Source organism: Barbus barbus (genome assembly GCF_936440315.1).
Source record: "Barbus barbus genome assembly, chromosome: 8".
NCBI classification, from domain to species: domain Eukaryota; kingdom Metazoa; phylum Chordata; class Actinopteri; order Cypriniformes; family Cyprinidae; genus Barbus; species Barbus barbus.
Window position 1 is genome coordinate 35724268 of NC_136736.1, and position 16857 is coordinate 35741124.

General features: G+C 39.4%; 2 protein-coding genes across 2 annotated transcripts; both read right to left on the minus strand.

The window, feature by feature from the left end:
- Positions 1-2073: 2073 nt before the first annotated feature.
- LOC306874016 (protein Hikeshi-like) lies at positions 2074-7659 on the minus strand. Its single transcript, XM_079423675.1, has 5 exons — positions 7533-7659; positions 4148-4385; positions 3349-3497; positions 2783-2901; positions 2074-2701 (listed from the first exon to the last, which is right to left on the minus strand). Exons 1-5 carry the CDS (start codon positions 7560-7562, stop codon positions 2647-2649), a joined length of 591 nt encoding a protein of 196 aa, XP_079279801.1. The 5' UTR covers positions 7563-7659; the 3' UTR covers positions 2074-2646.
- Positions 7660-9128: 1469 nt separating this feature from the next.
- On the minus strand, positions 9129-16857 carry LOC306873615 (polycomb protein eed-like). Its single transcript, XM_079423033.1, has 12 exons — positions 16707-16857; positions 12534-12686; positions 12370-12462; positions 11401-11466; positions 11152-11277; positions 10971-11052; positions 10806-10897; positions 10014-10147; positions 9829-9934; positions 9593-9751; positions 9430-9503; positions 9129-9355 (listed from the first exon to the last, which is right to left on the minus strand). Exons 1-12 carry the CDS (start codon positions 16821-16823, stop codon positions 9229-9231), a joined length of 1329 nt encoding a protein of 442 aa, XP_079279159.1. The 5' UTR covers positions 16824-16857; the 3' UTR covers positions 9129-9228.

Sequence of the window (16857 nt, forward strand, 5' to 3'; positions counted from 1 at the left end):
TGGATTTTCAATCACTTTTTCCAATGGAAAGTCAATTTCAAAACTGAAGTAAAAGAGGATCAGGAAGAGGTTGAGTCACAAGGACAAGAATCTTAACATGCGTAATGGAAAGGTGTTTAATGGGTGTCATGTTGACAAATCTGTTCTAATTGAAACCCAGATTCAAGATATGCAGGGACACTATCTGTCTGTCACAGAAATAATTCAAGAATCAGTCGTGGAATCGGAAGCTTCTGATCAAGAATACAAGGTAAAAGAGGATAAGAAAAGATCAATCCAAAATCTGGCTGTAAATGTTGTGCAGTTGCCTGAAGATGAAGACCTTCTGAAGCCAGATATGGTGTTAAACAAAAGAATGAATAAAATTTCAGAAAAAGAAACACAGGATGTAGGTTCAGAACTTAATTGCTCCATTCACCGTGAATGTAAAGCTGAAAAGAAAATGCAGGAAGATTATCGGGCATTACCTACAGAGGAACACAGTGTTAATATGATGATCTAGAGATCAAAGGAGATATTAAAGTAACTGCTGTTGTCTTTCAAGGTACATTAAATCTTACAGATTACTTTATGGCTTATTTCACAAAGTGGAAAAGACTGGCATATGTTTGGATGCAGAAATTGCAGAATCTACTGAACAAGCTACCTTTCAGAGACAAGAATTGACTATCACTGAAAAGAGTTAAAGCTTTTACATCCACCATAGACACAAATGAAGATGTTTGCGGTAGGCTAATTTAGAGTAAACCGTTACTGAATTATCACTTTGAAGTTGAAATGGTTGTTTGATTGGATACTGAATTTTTTTTCCTGATGATAATGATGTATTCTACAGTAAAGATTAAAATCAAAAATGGTATTCTGGAAAGACCTGTAAGTTTTTCTGTTCAGGAGGTAAACTATCCATACTTATGTGGTTTGACTTGTTATTACAAGAGTAATATGTTGAATTTATTATCAATGTACATGTTGCTTTATTTGTTATGGCTCCTTTATGTGTGTGTTTTGTAATTATGTCTTCCTGCCATAAGCAATTAAGGGGCTGGTGTGTAGGAGCCGTTTTAATGCAATTATGTGTTTGTCCATTGGGTGGCGCACTGGAAATAGTATATCAGGGTATTTGGTTAATGAGACAACAGGTGTGTATGTGTAGTAGGGAAGCACACAGTTTTTGACCGTGTTTGGATTGTGCTTCATCATGCCAAATTATTGGATTCTGTGTTTGGACTGAGTTGAACAGTATGCTGTGTCTACAAGGTATGGGCTTTCGTACTCTGTGCACTTGACAAAATGACACCACAGGAAGCCAATTGGAAGAAATGTGTATTCACTGGAGCACAATAAAGGACACTTTGCATTTTACTTGGGTTTGCATGGACTTTTTACGCGTCAATTACGTGCTCACTCCTATTACCAATAGCCTCTTAGTGGAAGCCGCTACAAGTGTATACAGGTCCAGAATAACTGGTGCTACAGCTAATAAATGTCCAGATGCATCGCTTGCTCGTGATCTGTTGCTATAGACGCGCCTCCAAACAGCGTTACTACAGGAAATACTGATACTACAGTAAAGAGACTCCTTACTACAGGAAATACTGACACATTACTACAATAAAGATACACGTTACTATAGATAATACTGATACTCGTTACTACAGAAAATACAGTAAATAAAGATACTAATACTGACACACATTACTACAGTAGACAAAGATACTCATTACTACAGATAATACTGATACATTATTAAAATAAAGATACACATTACTATAGATGATACTGACACATTACTACAATAAAGATATTTTACTACATATAATACTGATACTCATTACTACAATAAATACGGTGAAATCACTATTCAAACATAACTAGCTAAAGTCAGCTGTCCTTGCCTTAAAATATAACTTTTATTCATGTGTTGTGTGAATCTTGAAGCACCTTCAGCACTCGAGGCTACAGGACTGATGTGTTGCTCAGACTGGATTCACCAGGGTACCTACAAATATTAGATTACATTAAAAATTTACGTTGAAAGAAATAATAGAACAGAATCTGCACAGACTAGATGATGATGATCATTGTCAGTTTTTATTTTTCAATCTATCATGAATGGACTTGTATAATTGACAGACTTTATCCTTATGCTCTGAAGTTGTAACCAGCGCCTTGCTGATGCCTTGGAGAACTGCATCATTTGGCCTGTCCAATAAAAGACAAGTACTACACTTATCAGAGAATTAAATATTAATGTTATTTGGACATGAATTTGCTGCCAGAGGAGGATGGGCTCCTGAACATCTTACAGAGGGTTTTCCTCATTTGACTGCTCACCGACGACATGAAAGACATTAAAGCATCTTTCCTGTGAAGCTGCGTAAAGACACAAACACACATTTCTGTAAAGTATGGAAAAAAAATAAACATGACTAATACAATGTATCAACAAAATATTTTATTTACTATGCCTTCAGCATGTTATATAAAACATTTTCAATAAATAAATGAACGATGTGCCAGGCAATATTCATGAGAAAAAGTTCCTTGACCAGGTGAAACTCTTCATGGAAATTAAAACAGAATATTAAATGAAAGTCTTCTTCATGAAATAGTGTATCAAACTGTTGAAAACACAACACCAGTATGTCACGTCTTCCAGAAGTTTGGATTCTGCATCATTATCCTCTGAAAGTTTTCATACCTGTGAGGAGGACAGTACAATGACTCGAAACACAAACAAACACTCATTATTCATGTCGCTTCGCCTCAAAACATCACTCACCATTTGAGGATGGAGCTGGCAGGAACATACATCTCTGAAGGGTTCGGTGTCATCTGTGACTGGGACAGCGCGAAAGATGAGGTGAAGTTGTACAGGCTCTCCAGCATCTTCTGCGTGAACTGAGAAATAGACAACAGAGTTATAAAGCAGCCGCAGGAGAGCTCCTGACCTCACAGTGATATTAACAGCTCTCTGTGAGCCGGTCACTGCAGTCTTGATCTGACCCTTCAAACCACTCGTGACCACACAGAAGTCTGACTGGAATAAACTGGAAAAGTGCAAATAAAAGAACGCCTTTAGTACGACTGATATCAACAAGCAGTGCCACGATCTGCCAGGTCTGTATTTTAGCTTATATATAATCAGTGGCCAAGACTGGAACTATCTATTTTATAAATGTCACTGTTATAATATTACTTCATGCCTTAAATTGTCTTTCAAATGTAAACAAAAACTTAAAGGGTGTGGTATGTAATCTAAAAATCATTCATCATTACTATGAACAGAAAAGACTGAAGACCCAAAAGGTAAGTAAGGAGGCTGATAAGTGTGTAGGTGTGTGTTACCTGTGTGAAGGAGTCCACTGTGGAAACAGCTGAAGTAGAGACTGGTGTTTGCTGTGCAAGCAGCTCCAACGATTCAATAGAAACTCCAACCTGAGCCACTGACGGAGCACTGATGGCCATCATACCAAACGGATGAGCTCCACCCTCACCTGAAACACACACACACACACACATCAGTACACACACACACACACACACACATATGTTGGTTTTTGTGGTTTATGGGGACTCTCCATAGGCGTAATGGTTTTTATACTGAACAAACTGTGTGTGCTATTGCCCTACACCAACCCTACACCTAAACTTAGCCCTCACAGGAGACTTTGTGCATTTTTAGATTTTCAAAAAAACACCATTTAGTATGTTTTTTTAAGCCTTTTGAATTACGGGGACATAGGCAGTGTCCTCATAAACCACCTTCATATTGTAATACCTCTGTCATACCCATGTCATTATACACATTTGTGTCCTCATAAACCACATAAACATGCACACACACACACACATCAGTACAAACACACACTTCAGGGACAATCTCTCTCACAACACTTTAAAGCTGGAACACACACACAATATACGACTTTAGCTCAGATTCGGGTGGATTATGGATAGTTACTAGAATCAGAACCAGTCAAAGCAGATTTCAGACCACAGACGTGAATGGACACACACTTTATTTGTGTCTCCCAGCACTGAACCACACTTCTGTGTGAGTTTGATGGGATTTTCCTCTGTAATGATATTCACCCGTGTTTTAATATCTATTGTGATTGTAAAATATTTGACTGGACTCTCTTACCAGCTTTCAGACCAGAGATTCTGAACATGGCACTGGGTTTCTCATTGGTTATAAAGCCTAAAAGCTGCCACACCTGTCCGACAGCAGGGTCAGGGAAAGAGAAGTAGACAGCACCACCCATGCCCACTGGGAAGGGCACAGTGCCCAGCATGAAGACCACCACATGATTGACCTTCTCATAGTCCGGCAGAGTAAAGACGAACTTATCAGAGGAGACCTGCTGCGCGTCCGTCTGGACCTGAGAGAACAACACACACCGTCACAGAATTAGTCATGCTTTTACTGGTTATGATGAGAATAGTACTGGTTATAATGGGAATAGTACTGTTATAATGGTTTTACTGGTTATGATGAGAATAGTACTGGTTATGATGAGAATAGTACTGGTTATAATGGTTTTACTGGTTATGATGGGAATAGTACCGGTTATAATGGTTTTATTGGTTATGATGGGAATAGTACTGGTTATGATGGGAATAGTACTGGTTATAATGGTTTTACTGGTTATGATGAGAATAGTACTGGTTATGATGGGAATAGTACTGGTTATAATGGTTTTACTGGTTATGATGGGAATAGTACTGGTTATGATGGGAATAGTACTGGTTATAATGGTTTTACTGGTTATGATGGTTTTATTGGTTATGATGGGAATAGTACTGGTTATGATGGGAATAGTACTGTTATAATGGTTTTATTGGTTATGATGGCAATAGTACTGGTTATAATGGTTTTACTGGTTATGATGGGAATAGTACTGGTTATGATGAGAATAGTACTGGTTATAATGGTTTTACTGGTTATGATGGGAATAGTACCGGTTATAATGGTTTTATTGGTTATGATGGGAATAGTACTGGTTATGATGGGAATAGTACTGGTTATAATGGTTTTACTGGTTATGATGGGAATAGTACTGGTTATGATGGGAATAGTACTGGTTATGATGGTTTTATTGGTTATGATGGGAATAGTACTGGTTATGATGGGAATAGTACTGTTATAATGGTTTTATTGGTTATGATGGCAATAGTACTGGTTATAATGGTTTTACTGGTTATGATGGGAATAGTACTGGTTATGATGGCAATAGTACTGGTTATAATGGTTTTACTGGTTATGATGGGAATAGTACTGGTTATGATGGGAATAGTACTGGTTATAATGGTTTTACTGGTTATGATGGGAATAGTACTGGTTATGATGGGAATAGTACTGGTTATGATGGTTTTATTGGTTATGATGGGAATAGTACTGGTTATGATGGGAATAGTACTGTTATAATGGTTTTATTGGTTATGATGGCAATAGTACTGGTTATAATGGTTTTACTGGTTATGATGGCAATAGTACTGGTTATGATGAGAATAGTACTGTTATAATGGTTTTACTGGTTATGATGGGAATAGTACCGTTATGATGGGAATAGTACTGTTATAATGGTTTTACTGGTTATGATGGGAATAGTGCTGGTTATGATGGGAATAGTACTGGTTATAATGGTTTTACTGGTTATGATGGGAATAGTACAGGTTATAATGGTTTTACAGGTTATAATGGGAATAGTACTGATTATAATGGTTTTACTGGTTATAATGGAAATAGTACTGGTTATAATGGTTTTACTGATTATAATGGAAATAGTACTGGTTATAATGGTTTTACTGGTTATGATGGGAATGGTACTGTTATGATGGGAATGGTACTGTTATGATGGGAATGGTACTGGTTATAATTGTTTTACTGGTTATGATGAGAATAGTACTGTTATAATGGTAATGGTACTGTTATAATGGGAATAGCACTGGTTATGGTGGGAATAGTACTGGTTATGATGAGAATAGTACTGGTTATAATGGTTTTACTGATTATAATGGAAATAGTACTGGTTATAATGGTTTTACTGGTTATGATGGGAATGGTACTGGTTATAATTGTTTTACTGGTTATGATGGGAATAGTACTGTTATAATGGTACTGTTATAATGGGAATAGCACTGGTTATGGTGGGAATAGCACTGGTTATAATGGTTTTACTGGTTATGATGGGAATAGTACTGGTTATAATGGTTTTACTGGTTATGATGGGAATAGTACTGGTTATAATGGGAATAGCACTGGTTATAATGGTTTTACTGGTTATGATGGGAATGGTACTGGTTATGATGGGAATAGCACTGGTTATGATGGGAATAGTACTGGTTATAATGGTTTTACTGGTTATAATGGTTTTACTGGTTATGATGGGAATAGCACTGGTTATGATGGGAATAGCACTGGTTATAATGGGAATAGCACTGGTTATAATGGGAATAGCACTGGTTATAATGGGAATAGCACTGGTTATAATGGGAATAGTACTGGTTATAATGGGAATAGCACTGGTTATAATGGGAATAGTACTGGTTATAATGGTTTTACTGGTTATGATGGGAATAGTACTGGTTATAATGGTTTTACTGGTTATGATGGGAATAGTACTGGTTATAATGGGAATAGCACTGGTTATGATGGGAATAGCACTGGTTATGATGGGAATAGTACTGGTTATAATGGGAATAGTACTGGTTATAATGGTTTTACTGGTTATAATGGGAATAGCACTGGTTATAATGGGAATAGTACTGGTTATAATGGTTTTACTGGTTATGATGGGAATAGTACTGGTTATAATGGTTTTACTGGTTATGATGGGAATAGTACTGGTTATAATGGGAATAGCACTGGTTATAATGGGAATAGTACTGGTTATAATGGTTTTACTGGTTATGATGGGAATAGTACTGGTTATAATGGTTTTACTGGTTATGATGGGAATAGTACTGGTTATAATGGGAATAGCACTGGTTATGATGGGAATAGCACTGGTTATGATGGGAATAGCACTGGTTATGATGGGAATAGCACTGGTTATAATGGTTTTACTGGTTATAATGGGAATAGTACTGGTTATAATGGGAATAGTACTGGTTATGATGGGAATAGTACTGGTTATAATGGGAATAGTACTGGTTATAATGGACCCGGTGGGTCTCTGCTGGTAATCGGGCACCTTCTATTGGTGGCTTGTTAAAACCAATAAATCCTAATGGAATATGTCCCAAAACATACTATAGAAAACTATTTTTAATGGTTAATAGTTGATGGTTTGTAATGTTTGTAGTGGAAACCATTGGAATTTTCTGTGATAGTCCTATTGTTTATTTTCAGTCGCTCATTTCTTCAAGACTGATAACTATGTGAGGTCGGTTTAAATGAGACGTAAATCGGGCTAAACTGAATCCGAAAATAAGGCTCATTAGCCCTCGGCTAACAGCTAGTGATCAGACTAGTTAAGACAGGGTGGGTAAGTTAAGTTTATGCGACTGAATATAAATCCACTCACCAGTCTGCCGGCGACTAAACATCCGAACATCACCAGGATTACTACAGAAACAGTCGATCTCAGACCGCAACACAACCATCAGCTCACAGGAGAAAACAGCAGCTGACATGCGCGACCTCTGACCCGGAAACAAAACACAGCGCGCTTCGCTGATTGGACGATCCAAAAACACCAACACGAACGAAGTGTGACGTCACACCACGTTTATTTTATATGCACAACGTTTAACATAAATGTGACCCTGGAGCACAAAACCAGTCATAAGGGTCAATCTTGTGAAATAGAGATAGATGTATTAATAAATCATCGTTCCATTGATGTATGGTTTGTTATGATAGGACAATATTTGTCTGAGATACAACTATTAGAAAATCTGGAATCTGAGGGAGCAAAAAAATCTAAATATTGAGAAAATCTCCTTTAAAGTTGTTCAAATGAAGTTCTTAGCAATGCATATTACTAATCAAAAATTAAGTTTTGATATATTTATGGTAGGAATATATACTAAATATCTTCATGGAACATGATCTTAATATCCTAATGATTTTTGGCATAAAAGAGAAATGTATAATTTTGATCCATACAATGTATTGTTGTCTATTGCTACAAATATACCTGTTATATTTGTAGCAATAGCAAGTGACTCAAACAATAAAAAGGCACACATTTACCATTTCAATGACACAAAAGAGCAAACCAAAGATGCCTAGCAGTACACGCATCACCTGAATTCAGTTAGCTGATCTTTGCAATTGTTTAATTGAATCATAATAATAATAATAATAATAATAATTGAATGTTTATTTATGAACACTGTTAGTAGCTTGTTCCTGTGATTGTTGATCAGTCAGAACACTGTAAGAAAGATGGAAAAGATGCTAGTAATTTCCCAGGATATTATCCGCTGTAACCTGAACACACAGAACACAACGCATCATTACAAATGCAGGTGAAAATCCTTCATATTAACAGTAGATTGTGCTCTATTTTTACAGACAGTGTAACTACTAATACACTGCTTAAAAGTATTGTTCAGAATGTGTTTTACTCGTTTACTAGCTAATAAACATAACTTACTGTAATCGTTCAAAACATTTTCAATAATTCAATGTGTTTAAAAATATTTATTTTATGCATTTATATTACTTTACGAACAAATCTAAATTAACATTTATAAAATATAATTTTTCTGAGATTTGATGTCGTGATTACGTAATGACATCATCGTGCAATGACATCACGTCATTTAGCAACTTTTAGCAACAAATAGACCTTCCTTTAGCGACTTCCCCTGAAAATTAGTTGGCAACACTGCTCATTTTAACTTCTAAATATATCAGTCGTGTGGTTTTTTTGCATTAGAGTCAAGCAGTAATTACAGGTCAGTGCACGTTAGATAAATTTACATTTTGACGAGTAGTAAAGCTAATAGCGAATAGTAATAGTTTTTTGCCCGACGAGATTGAAATGCTCCTGTTTTAATTTAAGAAATCAGGTGAATTCGTAAATACCTGTTGATCACCATCAGTATGGAAAGAAGTGTTGGGTTTAATTGAACAGCTTCATTTGAATGGGTTTGAAAAACAGCAAGGAGTTGGTTAGAAAAATAGATTTTATTAAAGTCAGTCAAGAGAATGGCAAAGAAAAAAGCTAAAGACAGCAGAAGCCGACGATGGATGATTTGAGCAGTGAAGGATCAGCGCAGACGATCCCAGCGCCAGATCGAGGCGTCGTCACACACCGCGATCAGAATACCGCTGTCCCGACTGAAGCTGGTCTGTCTGATCGCAGACGTGCATTTGGGCAGCGTGAGCGTCGTACACCTGAGCACAACACAAGCAGAGTTCAAATAAAGCACAAATACAGAGCCAAGGACAGCTCAAACCAGGAATCTTACTTTGCTTTATGAGGATCCTCCACTTCCAGGTCCCAAACATACAGCTTGCCAACTTGATTCCCAAGAGCTAACATCTGCGGAGGTGAAGATACACACTCTTGATGTTCGTACTAACGCTACTGTCAGTCACTTTCAGTTCACATGTCTATCAAGAGCCTCAAACCTTCTGCCAGAAGTCCATGGAGAAGCGCATGTACCAGATGTCACACTGACTGTAATCGAAGCGGCCCAGGATCGTCACGTTAGACTCGTTCGCTTTGATGTGGTCGATGTCGTCTTCCATCTTCCCAGGTTTCCAACACACAATTGCATTTTCACACGACTACAAAACAACACACGACAAATGATTACAGACTAATAACGATGTATTAAACCAGAGTCTCGTGCTGCAGAAAGTACCTTTGAAAGAATCAAATCGCCGAGCCAGCGGACGCAGTCCACATAGTTCCTGTGAATGTCTCGAGTGGAGAAGTCTGGGAAGTGAATCTTCTGAGACACGAAAGGCCTGTGAATGTATTTAGGAGAGACGAGCTGAACGCACTGCTGAAGAGCTGCAGAGCGCTGGAGGAGAGGCGAGGACTCACCGGTTGGTTTTGCTGGGGTTATACTCGTAGGAACCGCGGATGGCTTTCTGCATCCGCTCAGAGTTGATCCTCCACAGCTTCAGAGAGTGATCCATCCCACAGGACATGATCTTCTCACCAAGCAGGTCAAAATCCTGAAAACACAACACAATGACTAATGTCACCATGCACTGTTTCAGTACTCACGAAGGCTTTTTAAGTGGTGTTTTATTTTTTATTGCATTTAAAACAGAATTCCTTGAGATAGGATTTTACAATATTTGCTTAAAGTCGTTCTGTAGGCCTATATATTTTTTGATGAGAAATAAAAGCACAACTTTTTTTTTTGTTTGTTTTTTTGTGGTGTAGCCTACTATCATATCTTTGCAAATATACATGATCACGACGGTGACGGACAGTGATTAATCTCATTCTTTTGTCTTTATAAAGATATATTTGCATAGATGGACTAATATAATAGCTTGCTTTTTTAAATGTGTCCATTATTTGCATTAAGCACTTGTCTATAAATTACATTTACAAAATAAGCCTACAATAGCAGAAATTAGATTTTTTTTGTGAAAGTAAAGGTTCCTGATTAATGAACTTGATAATGAAATATTTTATTGTTGTTCAGTTTAGTTCATAAATATTATACTTGTATACAGTTTTGTGTTCTAACAGCACAAATAATCTCGAGCTTTACTGGGGTTTTACATGATTCTTTGGTTCTTTTGTAGTGCAGGTATTGCAAGATGTAGTAAGAACTGAATCTGATCAACAACAGCCAGGATACTCGATCACTTTACTCACCGCGCTCAAGACCTCGTCGCGATGGCCCTCGACGCCTCCGAAGATGGCCACCAGAGTGTCTGTCTGAACGTTCCAGAGGCGCAGCGCGTGATCTGACAAACACACAGCAAACCATCAACAACCTGCGCTGAGCGCGCCGTGCGCCGTGAGAGCTGAGATCTTTACCTTTACTGACTGACAGCAGAAGGTTCGGGTCCCTCGGGTGAAATTTGAGCTCGTTGATAGCATTTCCATGGCCGACATAATGCTGCAAACGACATGAAGACATCAGTGTAAACAGGGTTAGAGAAGCAGCAGACGCACTAATGCAGGTCATATTCCACATTAACTGAGCGTCTGGACTCACTTTGACACACTGCATGGTGATGTGGTTGATGACACGGATGATGCCACGCGATCCGGCCACGGCCAGCAGCGGGTGACTGGTGCTCGAGTCGAAGGTCCAAGCGCAAGTGTAGAAGTTCTCATCTGCCTAGACAGCGCAAGAATCAAGGGAATAACAAGAGACACTGGCCCAAATCTGCAGAATAACCTCACATACTTCAAGATAAAACCCAACCGTCTGACGATTTTATTCTGTGTCTGAAAAGGATACGTCCGCATCTACATACGACTGCAGCAGACGGATCTCTCCTTGAGAGTGACACTCATATAGAGTGACCTGCAAGAACAAGACACACCCCACATGAGGAAATCTGCAGAGACACGAGTGTGTGTGTGAGAGAGTGAGTGTGTGTGAGAAAGAGTGTGTGTGCGTGTGTGAGAGAGAGAGTGTGTGTGTGTGTGTGTGAGAGAGAGTGCGTGTGTGTGAGAGAGAGAGTGTGCGTGTGTGTGAGAGAGAGAGTGTGCGCGTGTGTGAGAGAGAGTGTGTGCGCGTGTGTGAGAGAGAGTGTGTGCGCGTGTGTGAGAGAGAGTGTGCGTGTGTGAGAGAGAGTGTGCGTGTGAGAGAGAGTGTGCGCGTGTGAGAGAGAGTGTGCGCGTGTGAGAGAGAGAGTGCGCGTGTGAGAGAGAGAGAGTGCGCGTGTGAGAGAGAGAGAGTGCGCGTGTGAGAGAGAGAGAGTGCGCGTGTGAGAGAGAGAGAGTGCGCGTGTGAGAGAGAGAGTGCGCGTGTGAGAGAGAGAGTGCGCGTGTGAGAGAGTGAGTGCGCGTGTGAGAGAGTGAGTGTGCGTGTGAGAGAGTGCGTGTGTGAGAGTGTGCGTGTGTGAGAGAGAGAGTGTGAGAGTGTGCGTGCGAGAGAGAGTGCGTGTGAGAGAGAGTGTGCGCGTGTGAGTGTGAGAGAGAGAGTGTGCGTGTGAGAGAGAGAGTGTGCGTGTGTGAGAGAGAGTGTGCGTGTGAGAGAGAGAGTGTGCGTGTGTGTGAGAGAGTGTGCGTGTGAGAGAGAGAGGGTGCGTGTGAGAGAGAGAGTGCGTGTGAGAGAGAGTATGCGTGCGTGAGAGAGAGAGTGTGCGTGTGAGAGAGAGAGTGTGCGTGTGAGAGAGAGTATGCGTGCGTGAGAGAGAGAGTGTGCGTGTGAGAGAGAGAGTGTGCGTGTGTGAGAGAGAGTGTGTGTGTGTGTATCACTCACTCGGTTACTGCCGATGGTTGCGAACACCAGGGGGTCTCCTTCTTTGCTGTGCCAGTTGAACTGCACTCCGAACAGCGGCTGTCCATGATCCTCCTGCACGACACACATCACCATCAGAGTGTCCTCACTAGTGCACACTACAGAAACACCACAGGCTCACTTACCCTCAGACTGTTGACACACTTGAAGGAATATTTGCACTTCTTGGACTTCCACTTGCCTTTGCCCCAGCTCTTTCTGCCCGGGGCATTGGCTGTGTTTGTAGGAGTGTCGGGCCGGTCCGGGTTCGTGCCGCTTTCAACGCTGACCGCATCATCCTGAGAACATCAGACATCTGATCAATCACAGAATCAACACGAGACATCTGACTGAGATGATAGCTAGGTGGCGCTTTCAAGGGCTGCCGCATGAATGTTGAGCTGCTTGGCAATCGGCTTTGTTTTAGCTTTTTAAACCATTTGAACCTAATATAGTTTGGAAATGTACAGCTAGATCATATATTTGTATGATTAAGTCACTAAATTGGGAGTTAGGACATGTGGATGGATTTATTTCTGGGAGATTTTGGATGGATCCAGGTAATGCGGCCTACTCTTCTACAGCTGGGAGGACAATAGGAAACTATCGCGGAGCAAACATCTTCAAGTAATTGTTTCCCTCTTCTCCTTACAACAGCCCAACCTGGACATTTGAGTGATTTCCATTTTTTAAGAAGTCTGAGAAGATGTGCATCTCCTTTGGCTCCTGAAGCTAAGAACATACTGCAGTTAAATGGATTCTACGACTCAGACCTCGCCCAAGGACTTAGAAACCTGGGAGAAATTATATTGGTTCAATAGGTATAATTGTTGGAAATCACCCTGCTTCTTGTGGAACTGCTGTGGATATTAAAAGACAGCTGACTGAGCAAAGAATGTTTCTATCTGACTGTTGCTACCATCCTAAGAACTTCATTCATATAGCAAATCATGCTGGAGTAACAAGAAAGGCTAGTCAACTGGACTCAGTATTTACTGATATTTCCTCCATGTATCAGTCACCAGAGCATTTTCCTCCTGCTGGCTCTTCTGATCATCAGACTATCTTGCTAACTGCAGGAAACTGTCCCACCAAGCCTATCAAACATATTTTTTTTGCAGAAAACGTACCCCTGAGACGATCAGGGAACTGGGCTTCCTTATGAACACTACTGATTTCTCTCACATTCATGAAGCTACGGACCCTGAGGCTAAGGTTGGTGCCACTATCATATCTATCTTGGGCAAAACCGTTCCATTAAAGAAAGTCTCTATTACAAACACAGATAAGCCTCGGATGACTGTTCAAATTAACGATCTGATAAAAGATACAGCATGCATTTTGTTCTGGAGACAAAACCTCTTATAGGAAATTTAAATCAATCATTGCCAAAAAACAATATTACCGACATGAGGTGGAGGAACTAAACAATGGCTGAAGTCTGTGAAGACTTTAATGGGGATGGAAGGAGATCAGAGTGTCTCAGGATCAAAGCAGCTTGAGTGTCTCATCCTAACTTTGCTTCTGTGTGGAATAATGTGAGCCACACTTCTCTGTCAGAGGTAGTTACCTGCAAGTTGACAAATTGTAGTGCACCTCCTCTGAGTACTGGCCAAGTTAAGACTAGACTCTGTAAAGTGAATGCAGACAAGGCTGCTGGTCCTAGGGTGCTAAAGACTCTTCATGAAGAGTTGGCACCGGTGTTATGTGATATCTTCAATACATGCATCCAACATAACCTTTTTCCAAAACAATGGAAGCCCAGTTTTCCAGCAGATCATCGCCAGACTTCACTACTCCACTGTGTTGGAAAAGTGTTTGAAGGAATCCTCAGAGATGCTATTCTGGAGGACACTTTATGAGGAACAGATCGACTGATACTGCCTTGATTCAGTTTCTGCAGCAATTCACAGCTCTCTCAAAACAGATGTACATGCTGTGAGATGCAGTGTGAAGCGCTCGAGTTCAGAAGAACTTCACAGCCAGAAGATACAGCTCTGAAAACACTGTGCACAACGAGACAGTCAGAAGGCCTTTTAATCTACACATCACCCTCATTTACCTTAGATTTACTGCAGTAACACCAACTACACCATGCTATTGCCTCAGAAATGTAGGTATTTGTGTCATTTTATTATATTATTAATGTAGGTATGTATTGAAGGAGGAGTAATGGAATATAATTACAGTATTTTAATTAAGTGTAGTGTTTGTGCATTTATAATAGTATTTAAACTACTGTTTTTCATACAAATACCTAGAAGCCATATTACATTTTTACCATGGCACTGACATGCTATATTAGTGGTTTTAACTGATTATCATGATCTAAATGTGTGCTACTATGGAAGACCAATGGTTAAAAAAATTAAATAATTACATTTCAACATATACAATTTTTTACAGATATTACCGATTTTGACAATGAACATAAATCTACATCTGCATCAAATGTGTATTTCTAAGAGACAACAAATTGTTATATTACTAATATTATCAAGCAACACCATAATACTCATTAGAAACATTCAGAAGTAAGAAATATAGTTTTTCTATTAAGATATTTATTTTGTTAAGAAGAAATGACTGTAAAAGTGTAACAGTGTCATGTTCTGACCGTAAAGAGTAGTTTAAAAGCACAATGAATGGTCTGATCTGCAGCTGAACGCAAGCAGAGAGCGGCAGTAATCCCGGAGACATGCTGCTGATCCACAGATACTCACAGCTGTTTATACTGCTCTCAGCATTAATACTGCAGATATACTCACAGCTGTTTATACTGCTCTCAGCATTAATACTGCAGATATACTCACCGCTGTTTATACTGCTCTCAGCATTAATACTGCAGATATACTCACCGCTGTTTATACTGATCTCAGCATTAATACTGCAGATATACTCACAGCTGTTTATACTGATCTCAGCATTAATACTGCAGATATACTCACAGCTGTTTATACTGCTCTCAGCATTAATACTGCAGATATACTCACAGCTGTTTATACTGCTCTCAGCATTAATACTGCAGATATACTCACAGCTGTTTATACTGCTCTCAGCATTAATACTGCAGATATACTCACCGCTGTTTATACTGCTCTCAGCATTAATACTGCAGATATACTCACAGCTGTTTATACTGCTCTCAGCATTAATACTGCAGATATACTCACAGCTGTTTATACTGCTCTCAGCATTAATACTGCAGATATACTCACAGCTGTTTATACTGCTCTCAGCATTAATACTGCAGATATACTCACAGCTGTTTATACTGCTCTCAGCATTAATACTGCAGATATACTCACAGCTGTTTATACTGCTCTCAGCATTAATACTGCAGATATACTCACAGCTGTTTATACTGCTCTCAGCATTAATACTGCAGATATACTCACAGCTGTTTATACTGCTCTCAGCATTAATACTGCAGATATACTCACAGCTGTTTATACTGCTCTCAGCATTAATACTGCAGATATACTCACAGCTGTTTATACTGATCTCAGCATTAATACTGCAGATATACTCACAGCTGTTTATACTGCTCTCAGCATTAATACTGCAGATATACTCACCGCTGTTTATACTGCTCTCAGCATTAATACTGCAGATATACTCACCGCTGTTTATACTGCTCTCAGCATTAATACTGCAGATATACTCACCGCTGTTTATACTGCTCTCAGCATTAATACTGCAGATATACTCACAGCTGTTTATACTGCTCTCAGCATTAATACTGCAGATATACTCACAGCTGTTTATACTGATCTCAGCATTAATACTGCAGATATACTCACCGCTGTTTATACTGATCTCAGCATTAATACTGCAGATATACTCACCGCTGTTTATACTGCTCTCAGCATTAATACTGCAGATATACTCACAGCTGTTTATACTGCTCTCAGCATTAATACTGCAGAGATACTCACAGCTGTTTATACTGCTCTCAGCATTAATACTGCAGATATACTCGGTGATGTTCTACAGCAAGTACACTAGTGTTATACACTGAATATAAATAACACACAGCTGCTTGATTCTAGAATATTGTCACAATATAATATAATATTCACACAAACTCTTCACAGAAACTGATGCTGCTTCATATTATATTATCATCTTCTGTATGAAACTAATCCGTCTAGACTGATTCCTGACAATAACACAGTCATGTTTGTAGTAAGTAAGTAATTATTTATTTGTGTATAATAAGATAAAAACACAAGTTAAATCCTGAGGAGACACGCCTGAGACACAAAGACAAAGCGCACAAACACACATTAAACACATTCACAGCACAGGTCACCTACATTGTCGTCTCCTGACAGATCGGGGTTGCTGTTTTCATCGCTGCTTAATTTCTGCTTTTTATTATTCGGCATCTCGTTTCCCGCCTCGGCGTGAGATTCAGACATCTTCCTCGGCATCTTCCTCCAGCAGCACTGCCACACTGCCGGAAAG